We start from the raw sequence: 24,316 nt of genomic DNA on the forward strand, positions 1-24,316 counted from the left end.
AAGACAGAAAAAAAAGTTTAGCCTTTCTCAATGAAACACCATTGTAGCAGTTATAAAACAGATGGTGCTTGTATATATAGACAGAACTGCAGAATTTGACACGCTGAAATGTTGGGGTTTTTTTTATTAAAGCAGGTTTCTAGATCTCAGATTATAGTTTAAGAAGAGAGTTTAAAAACCAGAGAAAGTGATGGTGGGGTTGGGTGGGGAGGAAGTCCTGCACAATGTTTTATAGAGGCTTCTACATGCTTTCTTTTGTTTATTAATTTCAGTGAACATCTTGCCCACGGTAAGGAAAACATCCCTGTAAATAGATGACTAAGGGATAGCTGTCAATTTTCATGTTTGTAGAAGCCTAACAATTTTACAACCAGAAAGGTTGTAAAAGAACTTGCTATTGAGACAAAATATGTAAATAATTGTGCAGCAATGTACTGATCATTGAAATTCATTTCTGCCACAAGAGTGGAGTATTTTGCAGCATTTTGGAGGCAGGGATTATCTCTTTATTTGCATAATTTACCTCTTGCTTTTCTTGTCCAAATAGAGGCATCAAAGTAGGTGATATCTCTACAAACATGTCTGTCGTGGTGGTGAAGCACATGAGGATGTAGAGAGCCACAGATACTTTTCGTTTACAGAAAAAACACTGCTTGAGCAATTGCCAAAGTGAATAGATTTTATTTTCATTTCCTTTGTATATATTTATTTTCTTTCATTGCTACTTAAAAGCATGGCAGATTAACTCTCTCCACCAGCGAGTTAAGGACGCTTTACTTAAAAACTGTCTCCCTGAGTTTTTGTTTTTATTTATTTCAAGTGGCACAGAAATATAATCCTCAGGAATTCTGAAAATGCAAAGAGTTGAAGGAGGATCTTAGGCTTGTAAGTGCAGCCATTAAAAAGAAGATTTGTGCAGATGTCGAGCTAATAAAAACATCACCAATCAACCCTAGTTTTTATTTGAAATTAATAGTGCTGGCTGAAAACTACTGCAGAGTAATATACCATCTAGTCACTGAGACACCACACATTTTTAGCTATTGCTAAGCAGAGGAAAGACACTGAAAATGTAGGCAGCAGCAGTAGCAGCAGCTTTGAGCCGAAAAACAAGTGGCGGGAAAAGGAGGAATGCAACTTTTCTCAACTGGTTTTCTTCCACTCACTCCGGCAGCTGGCCAAGGCCTTTTTGTTTTAAAATAAATGTGGAGGAAAAGGAATATGGAACTCTGTGTAACATCTAGTTTGGCCCTCAGTCAAAGGGACCTGTCTTCTGCTTATATCACAGCATAGCTCGGTATTCAACAACTCATGTGTGAGCATTAGCTTGCTGAGTGAGTATGAAGAAGGAAGGAAGGAGGCCTATAAGAAGTCATGTGGGAAGTAATGTCATGCATAGGAAGGAAGGAGGCTTATTACAAAGAGTACCAGCCATGGTGACTTCCCCCCAGCTCCTCAGTAAAAGTCAACCACAGAAGGTCCATACCTGGCTCCCCACTTAACTCACCCAGAGGTGGAATGGGAGAGTGGAAAGAACAGCAGCTGAGGCAAAGGGACTTGCCAGCAGGTCCCTTTGGTATGTGGTTGGGCCTTGATCTGCTACCCACCTTCTCAAAGGGAGCCATCTAGCAAAACTAGGTACTCTGTTGTTTACATATTCTCCTTCTGGTCCGGCTACTCCAAAATGCTGAAAGAGGCTCGCCTATAGTTCCCAGTGCAGGCAACCTCCCTTCCAGGTGGCCAACAGAGCTCGAACAGCTTAGCTACAATGGCAGGAATGCCTCCTGGGTCTTCTGCCCATCCGTATCTAGGTCAATGTTCTGGGCTTGAGCATTCGAGGAGTGTGCTCAAGTCCTGGGGAAAAAACCTGCAGTAGGATTTGCCTACTATCCAGCTTTGCAGCTGCTCCACCAGCAGGAAAATGGCAGGAAATTTGGAGTAAGAGCAGGTTCCAGTGTTGGGTCCGAACTGTCTGGTGGAAGCTAGAGCATTGGCAAAAATTCAACAGCTGTGCCAGGATAGTGTGGCTGCTCCCATAATCCCCCCCCCCAAAAAAACCCCACCTGAGCCACTCAGGGCAGAATCCTATAAACGTTTAGACAGAAAAAAGGCCCACAACTCCCAACATGCCTCAGCCAGCTATGCTGGTCCAGGTATGTTGGGAGTTGTGGACTTTTTTCCCCCTTTAGTCTAAACATGCATAGGATTGTGCCTTTGATTAATCTTTGGGTTCCATGGCGGTGGTCCACTTCCTCTTCAGCAGGATGTAACCATGGTGAGCAGCAAAGGCCGGTTTCCCAAGAAAAGCAGCCTTAGTTAACGGAGATGACCACCTTCCCTGTAGATTTACGCTGCGTCACGTGTGCAAAGGCTTCATTCACCTGCAAAACAATCCAAACAAAGATCTAGGAGCTTTCCAAAGGTGCAGGGGTACACATATTTCTTCAGTGACACGTCAACACTGACTGTGTAATCAATGCACACGCAGGTCGCATTTACAAAGACGAACGGAGAAGTATTAATATATCGGTCTCACTTTTGGCAGTGGGGTTCCGACATAGTTTTTAGTGCAGCCAGTTCTACATTCCATGAAAAGCACAACTTCATGTCCCTTTGGTTTTATGGCCATTTATTTATTTATTTATTTATTACATTTCTATACCGCCCAATAGCCGAAGCTCTCTGGGCGGTTCACAAAAATTAAAACCATGAAGAACATAATAAAACAACAACCATTCAGGTGTAAATAAAGACATAACCCACAAGACCACCATTCTGTTCCGGGGCCAGGAACTATTTATTTATTTATTTATTTATTACATTTCTATACTGCCCAATAGCCGGAGCTCTCTGGGCAGTTCACAAAAACTAGTCACTGACACTGGCTTGCCTTATTTATACACTAACCAGATAGCACAGGAACTGGATTTTTTCTGATATGATATCATGAAAAAGCCAGAATTGTACTTGATCAGAAACTAGTCCCCTCAAAAAAGCATCTACTGTGAAAACAAGAATTTGAATTTTAAGAACCCAGTAAAAGCTTTTGTTTGTTTGCGCTAAAGGAAAACAGTTCCAATAATTAAAGACAATGAACATGAAATGTCATTAAGACGTTTGGCCAAATGAATGGTGGGTGGGAGGTTTGTACTTCCTTAATGAAATAGTTTAGGAACTGGAGTGTTAATCAGAGGCAGCTAGAAACAGATGGATCATTGAATGAATTGCAGACTTCGCCACTTCCTCGTGTTACTTTCAGTTAGAGAAATGTGCTAGCCCAGCAACCCCTTGGAATACATCTTCTAGAGAGAAGCTCAATCTTAATATTACTTGGAATTAAAGAACAAAGTGCCCCCAGATTATATCCTGAGCCTAGGAATTTATTTTCAGTAACAGATAAACACTGCTCACAGTACTTTCACACAAGGGTCTGTCCTGGTTACTCCAAATCTCCTTCATTTCAACAGCCTAACTCAGGCGGCAAAAGACATACTGCAAATCAACCATTGATTTCCCAGTAGATTCCAGTCTACCTTTGTCCACCTCTGCACTACACCACACTGACTCTCCAGTGAGGCAATATTCCAAGAGAGGCAAAAGTAACTACAACTCCAAAGAGTTCGCTCCCAATGTTGTTTTGGACTACCTTTTGGTGGGGAAACCAGGATACAAATAAATCCTGAAATGAAATACTAAATTATGAAACATCTGCCACTTGTTTCTGCAACACTATCTAGTACCAGGCCAGGCCTCACATTTACTCCAGACCTTCCACAACAAACAGCTCTCAATAGCCTCAAATTCTATAGATAGTGGTGATCTCTGGTATGCTGTTCTCAATGAAAGTCAATAGACAGGATGCTGGACTTCAACTTGAGATAAAATTAAAATTCAGTTACGGGCTTTTATTTCACTTAAGCCATCCAGCAGCTCTGTAAAATGCTAATTGCTCTGAAGTAAAGGAGGCAAAAATGCCATTATTCATCCTGAAAGATAACAGCAGTATGTATTTACCCAACCTTCTTTGGAGCTCCTTCAGCCTTTGTAATAACTACCTAGAGATACGTATTGAATGTAGCAGACAAATCTTTTTAGACAAGCAATTCAACCTCCTGCTAACAAGTCATTGATCATTCCAGAAGCCCTCTAAAATTTCCTTGGTGGATTCTGATGCTGGAAATTGTCAGATATTGGTCTCTGTGTGTCAAACTTTCCTTATGTTTTTAGGCAGAAAGTAAAATAATAATAATCAAGATTCTATCATCTTTTCGGGAAACAGGACTGGATTAAACAAGAATTCTTGGGAACATACACAGAATTTCTAGCTGTTTCAGAGAACGAACAGCAAAAAAAGTGTGTGTGTGTGTGTGTGTGTGTGTGTGTGTGTGTGTGTGTGTGTGCACGTGCGCACAAACACACCATCCATCCAGTGTTTCTCAGCCTGTTTCAGAATCTGAACTCAACATTTCTATAACATGAGGAGCAGTCTACACCCTCTGCTGAATCTTACTGTTTTTCTGGATTTCCTCATACTTTGAAACCTATCTGAAACATCTTTTCAGGTGCTTTTCTGGTGAGAATGGAACCGTCAACCCTATTTGAGGTGATGGGCCTTTTAAAGGATGCTGGAGGAATTCACTGGGAGAATCCGTCACCAATATGACTGAGGGTCCAGTTATACAGAAACCACAGCATAATGGTTTATTCATCCCTGCAGGGGGAGTAGCAAGCAATTCATCTTCTAGACATTGTTTTCTTCTACTGAGTCTAATGCAAAACCTTCAGGAAAAGCACACAGATTTGGACATAGGAAACCAATCGACCACCTGCAATCCAGAGTGGAACAGTTCCAGGGTGACTGTATCATGTGCTCTTTCTGAATTAAATTTTGTAAACCGCCCAGAGAGCTTTGTAAACCACCCAGAGAGCTTTGGCTATGGGGCGGTATGTAAATAAATAAAATAAATAAATTGATTCAGGGGCCTTTCCAGTGAAGCAGAGCCTTCCACTGGAAGAAACAAGAGCTTCTTTTGAACAACCAGATGTTTTTCCCAATCCCAAGCCTTCTCCTCCTTACCTCCTCCAGTTTGAACACTGCTCCTATGTGAGGTTGGATTCGTCCCTCATGACAGTACGAAAGAGCAGATGAGAGTGCTGAGGAAAAGACTGGGAACTCCTGATCCCGGTATCGGCCCCAGAACAGTCCCAGAGCAGAGATGTTTTTCAGAAGCAGCAGATTGGCTGGAACAGAAGGGATAGTTCCTCCAGCAAAACCAACCACTACGATCCTGCCTTCCCAAGCCAGGCTGAAAAGATGGATACAGAAGAATGAGAGAGATCAAAAGCATGATCAAAATGTCTATGTACTATGAAGCCTAGTAGTATGACAACATCTTGAGCATGTGCATGGTTTAGTCTAGTGTGCAGAATTTTCCTGCTCTTGTATCTTTCAGGATACATATTTTCAAGTATTTTTGTTAGCAGTTCTGGCACTGGAGCCTCACAGCTTGATCACTTAAGGTAGTTCCCATGCAGGTAGCTGCTCTTAATCTTTGGGTGGCTGCCAGAGTGTGCCCCAATCTCCAACTGGCAAATTTTCAGGGATCTTTGGAACTTTCTCAGCACTCACCCAATATCAAGGAAGCCTATGATATTGTAGGCTCAGTTCATACCTTGCAGATGAGAAGGGTCCCAGGTTCCAGCCTACCTGTGCAATGCCTCCTTGAAGATGTCTCCACCGACGGTGTCAATGACCACGTCAACCCCCTTGTTAGCCGTCAGCTTCTTCACTTCTTCTCTCAGACTGGCTCCGCCATAATTCACACTCTGGAACGCCCCCTTCTTGAGAGCCAGGTTGCATTTCCTGTCACTTCCTGCTGCTGCTATCACCTTCAAACACAAAAGGTCCCCACCGCCACCAACAGTGTCATACAACCTGCCAGCTGACATGGTAAATGCTGAATTACAGCAGGTGAACCCTTCACATTTATTTTTACGCTGAAACTAATTATGAATGCAAAGAACATGAACGCAGCTCCTCTAAAGGAAACAAAAATGAAAAACAAAACAAAACAGAATAACTTGTTGGATCCAGACAGCCCCATAATGGAACTCTGCTCATGGGATGCTTCTGCTGGAAGAAGGTGGGGAAGGAAGGTGACTTTCAGCAATTCCCTGAAAATTTGCTCTGGATGACTGGATGACCTTCCAGAACGTTGTGGGACTGGGAGCATTGCGGGGGGGGGGGGTCAGCAAAAAATGCTTCTGCCCCCTTCTCTCCTCCACTGGACTGGAGCCCCTTCTGTGAATGGAAAGGACCCTTCCATTCACAGAAGGGGAACTCTGGACTGGCCCAATGAGATATGTAAAGCTAAAGTTAAGATGGTTTGTTCCTGTTTGCTTACTGATCCTTTAGCTGATTTTGCTGTAAAGATAATTTCCCCCAGAAACGTTTTCCCCTCTGAAAGTAGAATCATAGAATAGCAGAGTTGGAAGGGGACTACAAGGCCATCGAGTCCAACCCCCTGCTCAATGCAGGAATCCACCCTAAAGCATCCCTGACAGACGGTTGTCCAGCTGCCTCTTGAAGGCCTCTAGTGTGGGAGAGCCCACAACCTCCCTACGTAACTGATTCCATTAACGTACTGCTCTAACAGTCAGGAAGTCTTTCCTGATGTCCAGCTGGAATCTGGCTTCCTTTAAATTGAGCCCATTATTCCGTGTCCTGCACTCTGGGAGGATCGAGAAGAGATCCTGGACCTCCTCTGTGTGACAACCTTTTAAGTATTTGAAGAGTGCTATCATGTCTCCCCTCAATCTTCTCTTCTCCAGAAGTTCCTGTCTGATCCTGAAGACCACCTGTCGTTCACCCCTGGTGGACAACATGTGGACAAGGGCATACCTTTGCCTGAAGAACGTTGGTTGCAACATCCACAACAGCAAGTCCTGTGGCACCAGCTGCTGCTGTCACCAAAACAGTCTCCCTGTAACAAAGAGAACCACCGTGACGAAGGCTGAGAATGGGGAGAGTGGCAGAGGACTTCCTGAGCCAAAATCTGGGGATCCCAAGACATCCAAGTATATCTGGCATGTACCCCACGCTATGTCGGGTGTTGCTTAATTGAGTGGTCTCGCTACACATTATGCTCATCAAGTGAAAAGCAGCCACACGTAAACCAAGCCTGGAGATGGTGGGGACTCTGAAAGCTTCTCGGGAGACAAGGGGAGAATGCTGGAAGGGATGGCAGAAGTGCTGTCTGCCTTTCTCCATCTGTGGTTTTATCTCTGCTCATCTTCTCTTTTCTTCACATGTTGCTCCTGCTTTCCCATTTCCCCTCTTCTCCCCACACCCCATAGGAACAATTAGCTGCTAAGAAGAGGTAAACTAAGCAGAGATAAACCATGGATGGAGAAAGGCAGCCAGCAGTTCTCCAATCTCCTCCGTCCTTCTCTGCTTGTCTCTAAGGGAGCCTTCAGATTTCTCAGCAGTCTCAGGGCCTTGCTGAAACATGGCTAAATGTCCTTCTAGCTTCCTAGTTTCTGAACAGTTCTCCCAATCTTGTTCTGGGAGGAAAAAATATGCCTCCTTTAAAGTCTATTGCTATAAACCTAAGGGCTGAGCTACATGCGACTCTTTGCAAAGGAGGGTTGGGACGTGGTAAGTGTATTTGGAAAAGCAATAGCTCAGTGGTAGTGCCCCTGCCTTACATGCAGAAGGTCTCGGGTTCAATCCCCCGCATATCCAGGTAGGGCTGGGGAAAAATCGGGTCAGAAACCCTGGAGAGGTGCTGCCAGTCAGTGTCGATAATATTGGACTTAGGTAGAACAATGGTCTGATTCAGTATAAGGCAGCTTCCCGTGTTCCTAAGCAATCCAGCTCCCTACTCCCTTAAGCAGCAAAGAGAATACTGACTCAGACATTATAGAGTCAACTGGAACAGAAGCCAATGTATTTTCACAAAAATCTCCTGAATTTGAAATCTGTTTGCTCAACCTCTTGAAAGTATGAGATTCATGCTTCATTAAACTATTTTTCCCCTACATAAAACTGAAAAATCCAAAAGTGCACATCTAAACCTTCACATTTTCAGTTAAAAACAAAACAGATCTACGACATTTATATAGCTACATCAGATTGTTCTCAGCCCAAGAACAGGCATACAGCAACGACCGTGAACTTCACTCAAACAGGTGCACTTATCTGGGTAATATTTTTTCACCACGGAAAGAATCAAGGCAGCCACCAATTGCAAGAGGAAACAGACTTTTGTCGGCCAATCACAATAAAGCTTAAATCGTGCCACTCTGGGTGCCCCCACTCACCCTGGCTGGGTCTGCGCTCTGCGTTCAAGGGCCAAGATGGCGGTCCCATAGGAGACAGGCAGCGCTGCAGCAGCTTCATAGGAGATGCCCTGTGGGATTGTCCAGAGCAGCTACACAAAATGAGACAAAACACCATGAGCCTTTACAGAGAGAGATTCTTCACTTGGCTGGCCCTCCATTAAGAAAGGAAAGAGGGGGGGAAGGAATGTGCTCTGATGAAGGACTTTTATTAATGCAATCACCATTCTCAGAATTCACAAAGCCATTTTCTTGTACGTCTGGCAGTCCTGACTGTCCAAACGCAGTAAGTGAACCAAGCGATAACTGACGAAGCCGGAATCAGTATGCATACAAATGCTGGCACTTTTTCCAGCAGAGTGAGTGAATAGGAGATTCACCTCTTGATTTGGGAATAACTAACCAGGTGGAACATCAGTATGGATCAGCTGAGACCCCTAAACTAGCCTGCTGCCTTCAGGTGTGGTGCAGGATGCTGTCCCATCACCAGGGTTGAAGGAAAATTCAACTGCCGATCCAGTTGCCTCCTCTACACAGAAAGGGAGGGAGCACCATCTTGTCCTTCACCTCCAGCAGCAAAATGCTTGGGGCCAGCTGGGAGTTGTAGACCTTTTTTTCTGTCTAAACTTCCATAGGATTGCGCCTTTAGTCTATTTTTTTTTTTTAGGCAACTACATGTTGTAAACCCAAGGAGCAAAACTTTGACGGCTGTTGTCACTTACCTTTGGATCTGCGACATACTCCTCCGCCAGAGCGTTGGTATTGGTCACACCAATGACACGGTCCCCCTGTCCAAAAGTCATCACCAGATAGGTATCAGGACAAGACAAACTGATGCCCACTCCTCCTTCCCATGAAAGAAGAGCATATCCCAATTGAAGGTTTTGTCAGGACCAGGCATGTTGAAATCCACATAGCCAACAACAGCAACCGCATAGCCATTGCATCGATCTCCATAGTCATCAATGCTAATCCAAATGGGTAACAGGGCTAACAGGGTCAGAGCGAGTGGCACAGTCTAGGAGAGTGACAGGGCCCCAACACTTCCTTGTGGGACTTCTTACCACCACGTCTGGCTCAAGGTCAGCCCTACCATTAGGCAGAGGGAGACAGCTGCCTCAGAGAGTGGATGCTGTGGGGTGGAGAATGATGGCGAGATGATGGAGATCAAAGCTGTGTGTGCCACATGGCACACTAATGCCCCCCTTATGCCTCCTAAGCTAGCCTGCTGCCCTTCGGTAGGGTGGAAGTCCCTGTCCTCTTGCCAGTGTTGAAATTCAAGTTGCCAGGAATCGGGCGGGTGCCATCTTGCCCTTTGCCTCAGGCAGAAAATGTCTTGGGCCAACATTGTCTGGCTTAGGGCTACAGTGTTAAATCAGCCCCAAGGAAAGCTGTTGCGTGGATACACCCAAAGTTGTTTAATTCTCCTCCTCCCATCCCAATTCACAAACTCCAACTGTTTGCAGCCCAGGGGAGCAACTGCATGAAGAGTACACATTTTCCTCCCTCCCTAGCCCAACAAAATCCACTCTCAAATCTTAGCTCCAATGCATTCCTCTTACCGCCTTCACACCGGTGACAGCCATGCCAGCCTCCGTCACATCCCCTGAAAATTCCATTCCTAAAAAAGAACACCACGCATCACAGAGTGTTTGTCACAGGTATTCCCCGCCACCTCTGCGCCAATAGTGAGCATTATTCTACAGAATGAATATACGGGGTACAGGTGCTAAATGTGGGATACCGTAAGATCATTTCTTTATTTGGAACTTTACTAAATATGTGTAAGATTGGCGTTATAAAGGTTTGTTGGCATAGCATAGAGAAAGAAGCTCTTGGGGGCATGGAATGGGTTCAGATGGGTGAACAAGAGATAGGGTAGCACTTTGGTATTAAATGGGCAAGTAGGCATACACACATAGAACACTGTGTCAGGGTTTGGATGCTTTAGTTCAGATCAGGCCTGATAGAAAATGATTTGAAAATATGATTTGGCATTGCTCAAAGACGTTGCTCATGAGAACTTGCAACTCGGTATTGCTCAAAAGACATTAGTCATAAGAACTTGTGACATGTACTAAGTGCACATGTACTAACTGCACATGTGGGGAAGGGTCCAGGGTAAAGGACAGGTTGTACCTAAGAGCAGAGAAGTAAACCAGACAGGTTAACCACAAGAACAGGCAACTTGACCTTTCATTGTCATAAACAATTGAGAAAGGTTTAAAGGAGGATGTCAACAAGGGAGAGGGCCTTTTCAGTGGTGGCCCCCCAATTGTGGAATGATCTCCCTGACGAGGCTTGCCTGGCGCCAACATTGTTATCTTTTCGGCGCCAGGTCAAGACTTTTCTCTTCTCCCAGGCAGTTAACAACATATGCTGAGTTTGGGGGTGTGGGGTGTGTGAATCATAGAATCATAAAATAGCAGAGTTGGAAGGGGACTACAAGGCCATCGAGTCCAACCCCCTGCTCAATGCAGGAATCCACCCTAAGGCATCCCTGACAGATGCTTGTCCAGCTGCCTCTTGAATGCCTCTAGTGTAGGAGAGCCCACAACCTCCCTAGGTAACTGGTTCCATTATCGTACAGTCAGGAAGTTTTTCCTGATGTCCGGCTGGAATCTGGCTTTCTTTAACTTGAGCCCGTTATTCCGCGTCCTGCACTCTGGGAGGATCGAGAAGAGATCCTGGCCCTCCTCTGTGTGACAACCTTTTAAGTATTTGAAGAGTGCTCTCATGTCTGCCCTCCATCTTCTCTTCTCCAGGCTAAACATGACCCCAGAATAGTTGTTTTAAATGGATATTGTTGTTTTTATGCTTTTGATGGTTTTAAATTTTTGTATATTTGTTTTTAATTTTCACTGTTTTTAACTTTTGTAAACTGCCCAGAGAGCTTCAACTATGGGGCGGTATATAAATATAATAAATAAATAAATAAATAAATAAAGGGGTGGAACATTCTGGGAAGAGGGTGGTCTAAATTATGAGGTGGTCCAATGGGTTTTGGAGTTTAGAAGACGTCAATAGGAGGAATTGATGATGTCAAATTGGGCATTTAAGGTTGAGCACAGAGGGGGGGAAGACTCGATGGCCTTGTAGGCCCCTTCCAACTCTGCTATTCTATGATTCTATGATTCTATGATTCTATGACTTGGTCTTGCCGTGGAGAGCTAGGAGTCCTTCTGTGGAGAAAAGTTCCTTCACCGATTCTGTGTTTGTCTGTCTTTATTTGTGTTTGTCTATGTTTGTCTTGTTCTCCAGAAATCTACCGGACTTGTATGTTCTTTTAATTTGCTTTGCTGATTGGAGGTTTGTCTGTCTATTTGACTTTAACTTTCTTAAATTGTTTTAATAAATGTTTTAACGTTATAACAGTTTCATTGTTTTTGAGAGTCTGAGTGAAGCCAATCATTATGGATCTTCTTTACACCTGCTATAGTGGGGAATTTTAGGAGTACTGTTGCAAGGTATTGCAGGAACTTGCGCCTATGTTCAGTACCTCTTAAACTAAAAGACCACCAGAAAATTCCTCCTACAGTACAGAGGTAAAATAATCTTCTGTGCGTGGTTACCAATATTATAAATTATTACATATACATGATTAGGGTGACCAGATGAAAAGGAGGACAGGGCTCCTGTATCTTTAACAGTTGCATAGAAAAAGGAGTTTCAGCAGGTGTCATTTGTATATATGGAGAACCTGGTGAAATTCCCTCTTCATCACAACAATTAAAGCTGCAGGAGCTATACTAGAGTGTCCAGATTTAAAAGAGGGCACCTGCAGCTTTAACTATTGTGATAAAGAGGGAATTTCACCAGGTTCTCCATATATACAAATGACACCTGCTGAAACTCCCTTTTCAATGCAACTGTTAAAGATACAGGAGCCCTGTCCTCCTTTTCATAGGGTCACCCTATACATGATACATCTTTGGGCATGTCACACAATATAGAACTTTAATAGAAATCAATGCTGAAAAATGGCCAGGAGGTGTCACTGTGGGCACAATAATGAGATTTCTTTTAACTGAAAAGGATAGAAGGGAAGACAAGCACTGTTTGTTTTATATGTTTTCCAGAGTTGTTTTTATATTGCTTACAACTGGTCCATTTTGAATATTTTTCAACTGACCAACTATCACTCAGTTGTAGACTTCATGCTTGCCGGCGCAACCTTAAATGCTCCAACACACAGCCAAATCCACTGCCCCATGAGATCCCCAAAGTAAGGCAGCTCCTCAAGAAGCCTTTTTCTCTGAGCTTGCAGAACCCCCAAAACTCTGTAAGCAAATTCGCATGACACAACAGCCCACTGTGGGTTAATTAACCCCCAAGGAGCTGCAGTGCATGCCAGGTGCCATTTTGAATATTCAAACCACTGAGACAGGGAGGTCTTGCTGTGTGAACCTAGCGACCATGTGTTATGCGAAGGTTAAACAATCCTCACATAGCCCTACAAGGCACCATGAGTTGATTAACCCTCACATAACCCACAGTTGCTGGGTTCACACAACATGACAACTCTGTAGCAGGGGTGGATTATGCAAAATGGCACCCACAAGCACCACAGCTCATTGTGGGTTATTTAACCCACTCCATATCATGCAAACCAAGTCAGTGGCTGAGTTCGGACGACACGCTAACCAACAGTTGTTTCCCATTCTGTTCCTATTACCCACCCACCCCCAGTTGATTAGCATGTCCTCGGAACTCAGCCAGTGTCTCACTTGGAAACTGCAGTCTGTCTCTTTTGTCTCCTTTCACACAGACTTAGCTTGTCCCCGGCTCCTGGTGCTGGTGGTGGTAGAAATGAGTCATCTTCTGAAGACTTATTATTATTATTATTATTATTATTATTATTATTATTATTATATTTATTTGTATCCCGCCTTTTGCCCAATGCTGGGCCTCAAGGCGGCCTTACAAAGTTTAAAATATACATGGGGGGGGAGGGAAACAAAACCATAAACAATTAAAAAATACACAACAAAATTATAAAACATTAACATAGATGGAGGGCTGGATTATTCTCCAAAGGCCTGCTTGAACAAAAAAGTTTTAGCCTGCTTCCGAAAGCCCATCAAGGAGGGAGCCAGCCTAGCTTCCCCAGGAAGAGAGTTCCAGAGCACCGGAGCAGCCAACGAGAAGGCCCTCTGCCATGTTCCCACCAAGCGTGCCTGTGAAGAAGGTGGGACTAAAAGAAGGGCCTCTCCAGAAGATCCCAAAGCACGGGCAGGCTCATAAGGGAGAATACGTTCTTTCAAATAACCTGGACCCGAACCATATAGACTTAAGAAAGATTCAGCTATCAAAAGCAATCAGCCAGATTCTCTCTAACAAAAGATGAACCTGGCAACTTTGCCGCCAGCTATTAAGGAAGTCTCCGCTTCTAGTTCCATTAACTCTCTCCTTCCAAATCCTCCAAACTTACAACGAAACTCTCTGGTGTGAAACTCTCCATATCTGCAATATCGGGGAAACCACAGTAGTCTGCTTTACAGCGCTTTTGTAAGGATTGTTGAGAGGAGGGCAACCAGGATGATCAGGGGTCTGGAAACAAAGCCCTATGACGAGAGACTGAAAGAACTGGGCATGTTTAGCCTGGAGAAGAGAAGATGGAGGGGAGACATGAGAGCACTCTTCAAATACTTAAAAGGTTGTCACACAGAGGAGGGCCAGGATCTCTTCTCGATCCTCCCAGAGTGCAGGACATGGAATAACGGGTTCAAGTTAAAGGAAGCCAGATTCCAGCTGGCCATCAGGAAAAACTTCCTGACTGTTAGAGCAGTACAACAATGGAATCAGCTACCTAGGGAGGTTGTGGGCTCTCCCTCACTAGAGGCCTTCAAGAGGCAGCTGGACAACCATCTGTCAGGGCTGCTTTAGGGTGGATTCCTGCACTGAGCAGGGGGTTGGACTCGATGGCCTTGTAGGCCCCTTCCAACTCTGCTATTCTATGATTCTGTGAAAGGTGTGTAAAATGCTTTGAATATTGGAACTGCGCTATTATTTCTGCTGCCACTCTCAGAAACAGAAACTGCATCTTCTACGGAATTCAAGAAACAATATTTATTTTATTGTTTGCACTTAATTCCCGCCATAGTCACCTAAACCATGCCAAGAACTACATAAGCGAATTCCTTCCTTTTTCCTAAAAGCAGATAGATCTATGGTTTGACGGCAAGAGTGAATGCCACAATCTACTCAGCTGAGTGCTGATTTCCTGTCAATCATACAAAAGGGAGGACTCCTCACCTATAACCAGACTATAACCAAGTGCGTTAGACTTAAAAGTTCCAACTCACCTGGGGTGAATGGAAGGGATCGCTTTTCTTGGTAAAGCCCCTGACAAGCCAGTATATCGGCAAAATTTACTCCACAGCAACGGACACGAATTCTGACCTGCAAGAAGAAGCAACCACAGCTCCTCATACACACTAAACGTAGAAACAGAAGTCATATGTGTGTGATTTGAAACACACCGTTGTCTCTCATTGGGTTCTTTGATCGCCTTTAAAATAGCAACCTTGGGGGATCCACTCTGTTTTGGAACAGCAGCACAGAGCGTGAGGGGGGTCACTCGTCCCCTCCCCCACCATACCATTTCTCTGACGAAAATCTCCTCCCCAAACTGGTAGGCTGTTTAAATCACTCTGGTCAACAACTACCTGCCCGGTCACCTGTGGCGGGTAAGAATCACCTTCAGGCGACCAGCTAGGGAAGCTTTTGCAACCCAAAAAGGAGTCGGTCTTTTTGTCTTTTTTCAGGCTACTGATGTGCCACAAACGATTCTTATAGGTACATGTGGCCAATGGGTTCATAAAAGGAAGCACTGTGCGCTAGTAAGTTTTGTCGTCTTATTTGCAAGACTTGGTCAAACCCCACAGACTTCGGTGGGATTGAAAGAACCTACCGTACACAAGACTGCGGTTTCTACAACTAAAGGAGCACTAACCGAGGCCTGTTCAAACATAACTTGTAAGGAGTTATGAAAATGGACTGCATAACTCCCCTAGGAAACTTGTTTTGTTTTTTGAAGTTATCACAATTAAACATTGGCTTAAAATGTAAGCAAATGGGGACCGAACTAGACGAGACGTTAGTCATGCTGTCTGCTCTGGGGTAGATGATTATTTAAAACAGAAATAGTCAGAGGGGTGGGGGGAGTTGGATTGAGATCACGGGGGGGGGGGGGGTTAACCCTTTGCTTTGCCAGAGCTGCAACCCTGATAGGAACACCCCCTCCCCTCCTCAGTCCTAGTAATTTGCTATCCCCTCTCATTGTGAACAGCAGGCACCAAAGTTGGGTGCTCCTGGGGCAGGGGTTAAAGCCCCTCTTCCCTACCCCATGGTCTCAATCCAGTTTCCCACCTCCTCTGGCTATTTGGGCTTTAAAGAACCACACAACCATTTTCACATCTAGTATGGCCCTTGATTCCTAAAATAGCTGCAATCACAAGACTTTGACTGCAGCATCCTCATGCATGGGCTGCGCAAACAAGCATCGTTTGTGTTTAAGAAATAACTACATATCTACGCTGTGACCAGTAGAGGCTAGTGGCTCCGATGTCAGTGGGGTAGTAACTCTGCTCCGAAATTCAGTCAGAACCAGTCAAAATCTGAAGGAGCTACTCAAGGTGTGAACTCTGAGTTCTGACTGAAGTACACTGATTCCCCACCCCACTGACCACAGAGCCACCACTGGCTGCTGCTGTTTCAAAGGCAATGACCCTGCCTTATGCAGCCCGATCTTCCTTCCATGTTTACTCAGAAATAAGTCTCCCCAAGTTCAAAGCGATTTCCTTGCAAATACACAAGTCTAGAATTGCAGCTTCAGTGAGAAATGTGTTTCTGCCTTTCAACAGAACATTGATTTTCTGATCCTTTTTTTTTTTTTTAAGCTCTCCCTGTTCCCTTAACACAGCCTTCCTCAACCTGGGGCGCTCCAGATGTGTTGGACTACAACTCCCAGAATGCCCCAGCCAGCTCTGGGGCATTCTGGGAGATGCAGTCCAACACATCTGGAGCGCCCAAGGTTGAGGAAGGCTGCTTTAACAGCTTGATTTGCAGGCCTCACCTTATACATTATACATATTCATATAACCGTTGGTTTGATATTAATTGTTAGGGGATTGTTTGTATTCATTCTTTTTTTGTATCACTTTAAATAAAATAAAATTTGGGGGAAAATAATGTGAAAAAGCTCAATGTGTCACATGCTGATTCCTGCAGATCAAGCAGTGATGAATGGCACAAGAGCAGGCCCCTGCCTGTTTCCTTGGCTTGATTTTCCTCCTGGTCACCTGGCAACCCTGTGTAGTAGTGATCCAACCAGCAAACTACCTTTGATGTTGAGTCAGACCCTGGCTGAGTTCGGACAACATGCTAATCAACGGTTGCTTCCCATTCTGTTCCTATTACCTTCCCACCCCCACCCCAAATTGATTAGCATGTCGTATGAACTCAGCCCCTATATCTAACCCAGCCTTCCCCAGCCTGGCACCCTCCAGCGGTGTTGGACTACAACTCTCATCACCGTCAGCCAGCATGGTCAATGACTGCAAAGCATGTGACACATTTACCCATTAACCTCCATGAGGATTCAGGCTCTGCAGTTAGACCAGAGTATGGCATTTATTAGATCCATCTGGAATAAAAAGTTTTGGTTTTCTCTGCGCGCTTTAAGAACCAGTCACACACTACCTTTTCCAAATGGTAAATCAAGCCCATACATGCCTTTGCACTTGGGTTGAGGAAGAATAACCTTGGAGAAAACAGGCAAAGAATCAGCTCTTCCATTTCAGGTTCTCCTGTCAGGCTATCAATGCACCAAATGTGTTATGGATGGGCTAAAAACTATTTGGGTGGGCTAAATGCTTTAGTCTGTTTGCAAATGTCCTATCAAAAAATACATTACCATAGATTACTGCTCTCTGGAGCCCCCCTGGGAAACTATAACCAATCTCATTATTTCATATCACTAAGGGCACAATCCTATGCATGCTGGCTGGGAAATGCTGGGAGTTGTAGGACTGTTTTCTGTCTTAGCATGCATAGGATTGCACCTTTAGCATGCATAGGATTGCACCATTGTTAAAAACAATGGGACTGATTTCTGGGTAGAATTGCACTGTTAGAGAGCATGCTTAGACAACCAGTTCCTGGGAGAACAGACTCATAACTCAGTCTTCCCCAACCTGATGTTCTCCACAGGTGTAGGGACTACAGCTTGCAGAATCCTGAAGATGTGTTCCAAGAAGTGAATAGGAGGCTGGAGGTGAACTGGAAAGGAGGGGGGGGCAGACAATTCCCTAGAGGGAATGCAGAGGTCCCTGAAAAGGCAGGACCTGGGAATGATCTGGAATAGGGAGCAAGGGTGAACTCCTTCTCCTCGTAAACAAAAGTTCACTCAAGGTAATAACCACAAACTCCAGAACATCCTTTAAAATCCCAGTGTAGGAAACTCACTGAACCGGAACAGGTAAGATGAACCTGGAAATGCCTCCAGCACTGCCTCTCATTTACCTCAGGTGGTTGCAGCGAAGAGGACGGGACATCCCTTACGACCAATGGCTTTGCCAGCTCCGTGCAAAATACTGCTCGATAGGTCCTTTGGGGCTGCCGATGGACAGCGCTGCTCAGAGAGGTGGGCCCCCCTGGTTTTTGGCCCAAAGCATTCCTCCTGCAACAGGACAGTAGGCACCAAGGTCATCAGCTCCTGCATGCTGGCGGGGCTCCTTTCCTACCCTCACTTTTAAATAAAATGATCTGTCATTGGTCCAACAAATGTGCATGCTTTCAAGCTGCATAAATACGTATCAGTGACCTAATACAGATCTAACAATTATCTCCTAACCTTGATTAGGAAAGTCCCCACTGCCTTCCTTTGCTCATTGGAATGCCCTCTCCCTTAATTTGGGTGGCAATAATGCGACATCTACAGGGGGGCATCCCTATCAAACTAAGAGGGAATCTTCTTTCCAGGCTGCGCAGTCCAGACACGAAGGGCTTAATGCCAAGGGCACAACAGTTGCTGTTTCCTGGGAACAGCGGAAGCGGCCGTGGGGCAATTTGCCTCTCTTTAGCTATTTATTTATTTTATTTATTACATTTTTATACCACCCAATAGCTGAAGCTCTCTGGGCAGTTCACAAAAATTAAAACCATAAAGAGCATAAAAACAACCAACAAATTAAAAACACAAATGCAAAATACAATATAAAAAGCACAACCAGGATTAAAACCACACAGTAAAAATTGATATGGGTTAAAATATGATATTAAAACAGCTAAGTTCAAATTTAAGTTAAATTAGGTGTTAAAATACTGAGAAAATAAAAAGGTCTTCAGCTGGCGATGGAAGGAAAATAATGTAGGCACCAAGTGGACCTCTCTGGGGAGCTCGTTCCACAGCCGGGGTGCCACAGCAGAGAAGGCCCTCCTCCTGGTAGCCACCTGCCTCACTTCCTCCTGCCTCATGGAGAAGGACCCCTGTGGATGATCTTAAGGTCCAGGCAGGCACATATGGGAGGAGGCATTCCTTCAAATAACCTGGCCCCAAACCTGAATGTTAATACCAGCACTTTGAATCGGGCCCAGACCTGGACTGGCAGCCAATGAAGTTATAGAAGGACTGGCGTGATATGATCTCGCTAGCTAGGCATAATTTAGCATAATGGTGCCATACTGAGAGCATGGCTAAAGCTTTTTCTAAAGCTTTTAAAACTTGATTTTGATCTTACTTTTATACTGTTAGTTTTACTCTACCCTGTGCCTGTTTGGTGCATTCTCTTCCCCTTCTTATTGTTTTATTTTGATCCTATTAGAATGTAAGCCTATGTGGCAGGGTTTTACTATTTTATTGTTTTACTCTGTACAGCACCATGTACACTGATGGTGCTATTAAATAAATAAATAAATAAATATGGCTATGATACACTTTCAATCTCTGGGTTGAACAAAAAAGTCTGCATCATCTTGTACTGGGAAGACAGCTCTAGCAAGCCAGTAACGGGGTTACTAGTGAACAGAAGGAGCATCCGAAGACACAAACTGCAAACAAAAATCAGAGCAAAGAGAACCTGACAGGACGAAAAACTCCTACAGGGAATTCTGCTCCAAGGGACTTTACAAACATGGTTAGGAATTCAGGCGCTCACAGAGTATAGGGTTTAACTCCCTAAATCAGTGGTGAGAAATTTAATTTCACACTTTTTTAAAAAAAACAGTGACAGAAATGGAAGGATTAGAACCTGGCAGTCTTCTTGGGCTCGCAAGCATTGCTGTTTATAGCGCAGGTGGATTGACAGCCTGTACAAGAACTACAGATCTATCTAACTGCAGGCCTAGTTGGCTAAGTTGTCCTAAGGAAGCCAAATCCTTAGGACAACTGAGCCAATTCTGGCTAACTGAAGGATGCTATCTGCATCTTGGAAACAAAACGGGAGAATAGGGGAAGCAGTATTGGAACTGGCTGCAGGCCCTCGGGTGCTGGCCAGCTCAGCACCCCTTTCGCAAAACCAGCTGCTGACCAAAGCCCAAGGAGGCATCTGGAGGTTTGCTAGGGAACCCGAGCACCAATATGGGGCTGAAATCCCATGGTTCATTTCTTTCTTTCCCTATTCTGGTTGCAAATTGTTTAAGAGTAAGTGAAGAGATATTGCAGCAAAAAAAGAAAAGGGGGAAAAGGAAGTAGCATTGTTTAGGAGGGCAGATAAGCCAGGAACAGAGAGGTGGTAAGACTGAAAGAGGGAACTGAAACTAGGATGGGAAAGTTTCCAGAGGGGAAGCCATGTTAAGTCTGTTGCAGCAAAAACTTGTGGCAACTTAAAGACTTAGGGCACAATCTTATGCATGTTTAGATGGGGGGGGGGAGTCCCACATCTCCCAGGATTCCTCATCCAACCATGCTGATTAGGGAATGCTGGGAGTTGGACTTCTTTCTGTCTATACCTGCGTAGGATTGCACCCTTATTGTGGCATAAACTGTTGCAGACACAGACCACTTCACACATCTGAGGAAGTGGGCAGTGTCCACAAAAGCTTATACCAAACCAAATGTGCCAGGCTTTATGGTGCCACAAGAGCGTTTGCTGAACGCAATTCAGAGACTGAATTGGAACAACGCCGGCAAGGCTGAGGCAATGCAAGCAGCCAAAAGGTTTGGAACTGAGATATACAAGAAGGCACAGACCTAATTTGAGATAGGGGAGAACCAGGTTATGGGAGTGCCACTGAGATGTCATTTTGGGACAGCAGGCAAGGTTGTGAAAGGCAAAGCATGAGAAGCAGATGCAGGGCCTGACAGGGTCCCTAGACCATTTAGTATTGCATGGTAGGGAGTTGGCAGTTTGTCAGGCAGGGCTGAGAAACGTAGGATGACCATATGGAAAGGACGACAGGGCTCCTGCATCTTTGACAGTTGTATAGAAAAGGGAATTTCAGCAGGTGTCATTTGTATGCGTGCAGCACCTGGTGAAATTCCCTCTTCATCACCACAGAGCCCTGCCCTCATTTGTATCTGGTCACTCCAATATACTCCTTTTCATATGGTCACCCTAACGCAGCACCCAATGAAATTCTCTCTTCTGTACATCTATTAAAGGAACAGGTGCTCTGCTGTTCCAGGGTAAGTAGAAGCCCGATTACATAGAAACAAGCAGGAACAAGGGCAGGTAGTAGAAGGAAGGAGGAAGGGAATCTATGGCCTTAGCTAGACCTAAGGTTTAGCCTGGAGAAGAGAAGATGGAGGGGAGACATGATAGCACTCTTCAAATACTTGAAAGGTTGTCACACAGAGGAGGTCCAGGATCTCTTCTCAATCCTGCCAGAGTGCAGGACACGGAATAACGGGCTCAAATTAAAGGAAGCCAGATTCCAGCTGGACATCAGGAAAAACTTCCTGACTGTTAGAGCAGTACGACAATGGAACCAGTGACCTAGAGAGGTTGTGGGCTCTCCCACCCTAGAGGCCTTCAAGAGGCAGCTGGACAACCATCTGTCAGGGATGCTTTAGGGTGGATTCCTGCATTGAGCAGGGGTTTGGACTTGATGGCCTTGTAGGCCCCTTCCAACTCTGCTATTCTATGATTCTATGTAAATGACACACAGGATATCCCGGAAGCAGGCAGGGACGACCGCAGGATGATCCCAGGATAAACCTTAGGTCTAAGGCCTACATTTGGAGATAAAACGCAGCAAGCTGCCATAGAGGGAGATTCGCTTGGCACCTACATTATATGCTTTCAGATGCCAGGGTGAAGACCTTTTTAATTCTCCCAGCATTTTAACAGTCTATAAATAAATTTTAACTTGGTGTTTTAAATTTGTAATTTTTGCATTGCTGCTGTTTTTATCTGGTTGAGCTTTTATATTGTATTTTATAGTATGGTTTTATACTGTTGTTTTATACCTTTGAAAGTTTTCAATTTTTGTGAACCGCCCAGAGAGCTCTGGCTATTGGGCGGTATAGAAATGCAATAAATAAATAAATAATAAATAGAGGGGCAAGACTGAAATCAGCGGGGGGGGGGGACCGATAAGGAGCGGGCCACGTGGGAAGCCAAGGCTGCAGTCCTCCAAACCTACCTGGGAGTAGGCAGTCGCACTGACTGAACTCAATGGGGCTGACTTACGAGGAGGCGTGTCCAGGATTGGAAGGTGGGCTCACGGGGTGGTGCACGCCACGGCTAGAAAACGGATCTAGAGGTAGGCTGAGGAACTCGAGGGCAGGATGCTCACATCCCAACCGGGAGGGGAAATGCAAGACTGGTCCGTAAACGCGGGGCAGCCAAGCAGGAAAAGGTCAGATTGCGCTTTTACTGGGCAGCAGGAGGAGGAGGGAAGAGGAAAGCGGCGGGGGGGGGGGGGCGAGCGAAGCCGAAGCGGGCGGTTTCCAAGGTCGCACCTGCAGCCCTCCAGCCGGGAAGCCCTCCAGGGCCCCGAGCACCAGCGCAGCCCCACGGATCCGCCTGCTCTCGCCATGCCGCCCCGGGAAAGAGCACTCCCGCCCCTCTTCCTTCGTCAAGGCGGATTGGATCCGTTCTCTCCCGCCCAGCAGAAGCCTCCGCCTTTCCGGGCTGCCTTCGGAGAGGCCCCGGGGAGACGCGCCGTCATCCCGCGATCCGCCCCCGACCAACGACCGTCCGCCCCTTCTTCAAAAGAGAGATGCCGAGGCCCAGCAATGGCCGAGTTTGGCGGAGTTTTCTTCCTTCCTGGAAATGATCCGTCCCTTCTCCTCAAGCTGGACAGCCACCTGTCAGGGATGCTTTAGGGCGGATTCCTTTATTGAGCAGGGGGTTGGACTCGATGGCCTTGTAGGACCCTTCCAACTCTGCGATTCTATGATTCTATGAAGAGCTGCGGTCCTGATCGGCATCGCCATTCCTTCGCTCTGGCGCCTATCAACCCATCAAACCAACCGTCGGGGCGGGGGGGGAGTTGTAGCCCCACATCTGGAGGGCACCAGGTTGGGGAAGGCTGGTTTTAAAGCAATATGCGGGGTGGGGGAGGGGGAATCATGTGCACGGATCTTCTACGTCACGTCTGGCACCCAGAGTTGCAATCTCCGAGAAAAGAGAGCAGTAGCAGCAAATTGATTTGAAGTCTGGTTTCCACGTGGCAGCCACCGCTAGAGGAGGCACCGAGCCACAACGAAGCCAGGGTTCCAGCGGGCCTTGCAAAGGGATCATCCCAGCACGCGCAACAATTTATTTATATTTATTTATTTGCTACATTTATATACCGCCCCATAGCTGAAGCTCTCTGGGCGGTTTACAAAAGTTAAAAACAGTAAACATTAAAAGTATGCAAAATTTAAAACGTAAGAACAACAGTATGAAAACAACAGTATCCATTTAAAAACAACAGTTCTCGGGGTCCATTAAAAACAAACTTCGCGTTGGTAAATGCCTGGGAGAAGAGAAAAGTCTTGACCTGGCGCCTAAAAGATAACAGTGGCGAGCCTCATCGGGGAGATCATTCCACAGTTGGGGGCCACCACCAAAAAGGCCCTCTCCCTTGTTGCCATCCTCCGAGCTTCCCTCAGAGTAGGCACTCAGAGGAGGACCTCAGATGTTGAGCGCAGTGTATGGGTAGGTTCATGTCGGGAGAGGCATTCCATCAGGTATTGTGGTCCCAAGCCATTTTATTTATTATTTATTTAAAATATTTATATCCCACCCTATATCACTAAGATCTCAGGGCGGCATACAGATAAAAACATACAGTATAAAACAATAAATATACACAGTTAAAAACAAATTAAACCATGATCCAAGTTAAAACAATATATAATTTTAAAACAGTATATAATTTTAAAGCCATGTAGGGCTTCATAGGTTAAAACCAGCACCTTGAATTGGGCTCGGAAACGTATAGGCAGCCAATGCAAGCGGGCCAGAATCGGTGTTATATGTTCAAACCTCCTTGTTCCAGTTATTAATCTGGCCACTGTATTTTGCACAAGCTGCAGCTTCCGAACCATCTTCAAAGGCTGCCCCACGTAGAGGGCATTGCAGTAATCTAATTTGGAGGTTACCAGAGTATGGACAACTGAAGCTAGGTTATCCCTGTCCAGATAGGGGCGTAGCTCGGCCACCTAAGCCTAGAAAACACTTCGTGCTACCAAGGCCACCTGAGCCTCAAGTGACAAAGATTGTTCTAGGAGAACCCCCAAGCTACGAACCTGCTTCTTCAGGGGGAGTGCAACCCCATCCAGAACCAGTTGAACACCCCCCCCCCCATCCAGTCAGGCATATGTATTGTGCCATATCTACAGTATTCCTTGTTGGTGTTGCCTGGGGTGTAATGGTTGTTACTTAAGACTCCTTGGGTTGGGTGGGGGGTGCAAGTCAACATGATGGTGCTACCTGAGATCATAGGATACTCCAAGACAAAGACATGTGATAAATTAATACCCGAACCACCTTATACTGACTGAGGTTATTCATCAACTATAGACTAGAGGTAGGCAGCC

General features: G+C 45.3%; 1 protein-coding gene across 1 annotated transcript; it reads right to left on the minus strand.

Moving 5' to 3' along the window:
• Nucleotides 1–726: 726 nt before the first annotated feature.
• Nucleotides 727–22,323, minus strand: LOC134392610 (quinone oxidoreductase-like protein 2). The gene is made up of 10 exons (XM_063117076.1): nt 22,247–22,323; nt 17,866–18,022; nt 14,646–14,742; nt 9,903–9,961; nt 9,063–9,128; nt 8,323–8,432; nt 6,902–6,983; nt 5,708–5,889; nt 5,078–5,306; nt 727–2,381 (listed from the first exon to the last, which is right to left on the minus strand). The coding sequence occupies exons 1-10, from the start codon at nt 22,321–22,323 to the stop codon at nt 2,313–2,315; spliced, it is 1,128 nt and encodes a 375-aa protein (XP_062973146.1). The 3' UTR covers nt 727–2,312.
• Nucleotides 22,324–24,316: the final 1,993 nt, after the last annotated feature.

This window comes from Elgaria multicarinata, chromosome 1 (assembly GCF_023053635.1).
Source record: "Elgaria multicarinata webbii isolate HBS135686 ecotype San Diego chromosome 1, rElgMul1.1.pri, whole genome shotgun sequence".
NCBI lineage: Eukaryota > Metazoa > Chordata > Lepidosauria > Squamata > Anguidae > Elgaria > Elgaria multicarinata.

Coding starts and splice junctions, on each gene's coding strand:
- LOC134392610 (XM_063117076.1), bottom strand. CDS start 22,323: ATGGCGAGAGCAGGCGGATCCGTGGGGCTGCGCTGGTGCTCGGGGCCC. Junction 14,743..17,865: donor CTTCGCTGCAACCACCTGAG/GTAAATGAGAGG, acceptor TTCTTCTTGCAG/GTCAGAATTCGTGTCCGTTG. Junction 5,307..5,707: donor TTCAAGGAGGCATTGCACAG/GTAGGCTGGAAC, acceptor CCATCTTTTCAG/CCTGGCTTGGGAAGGCAGGA.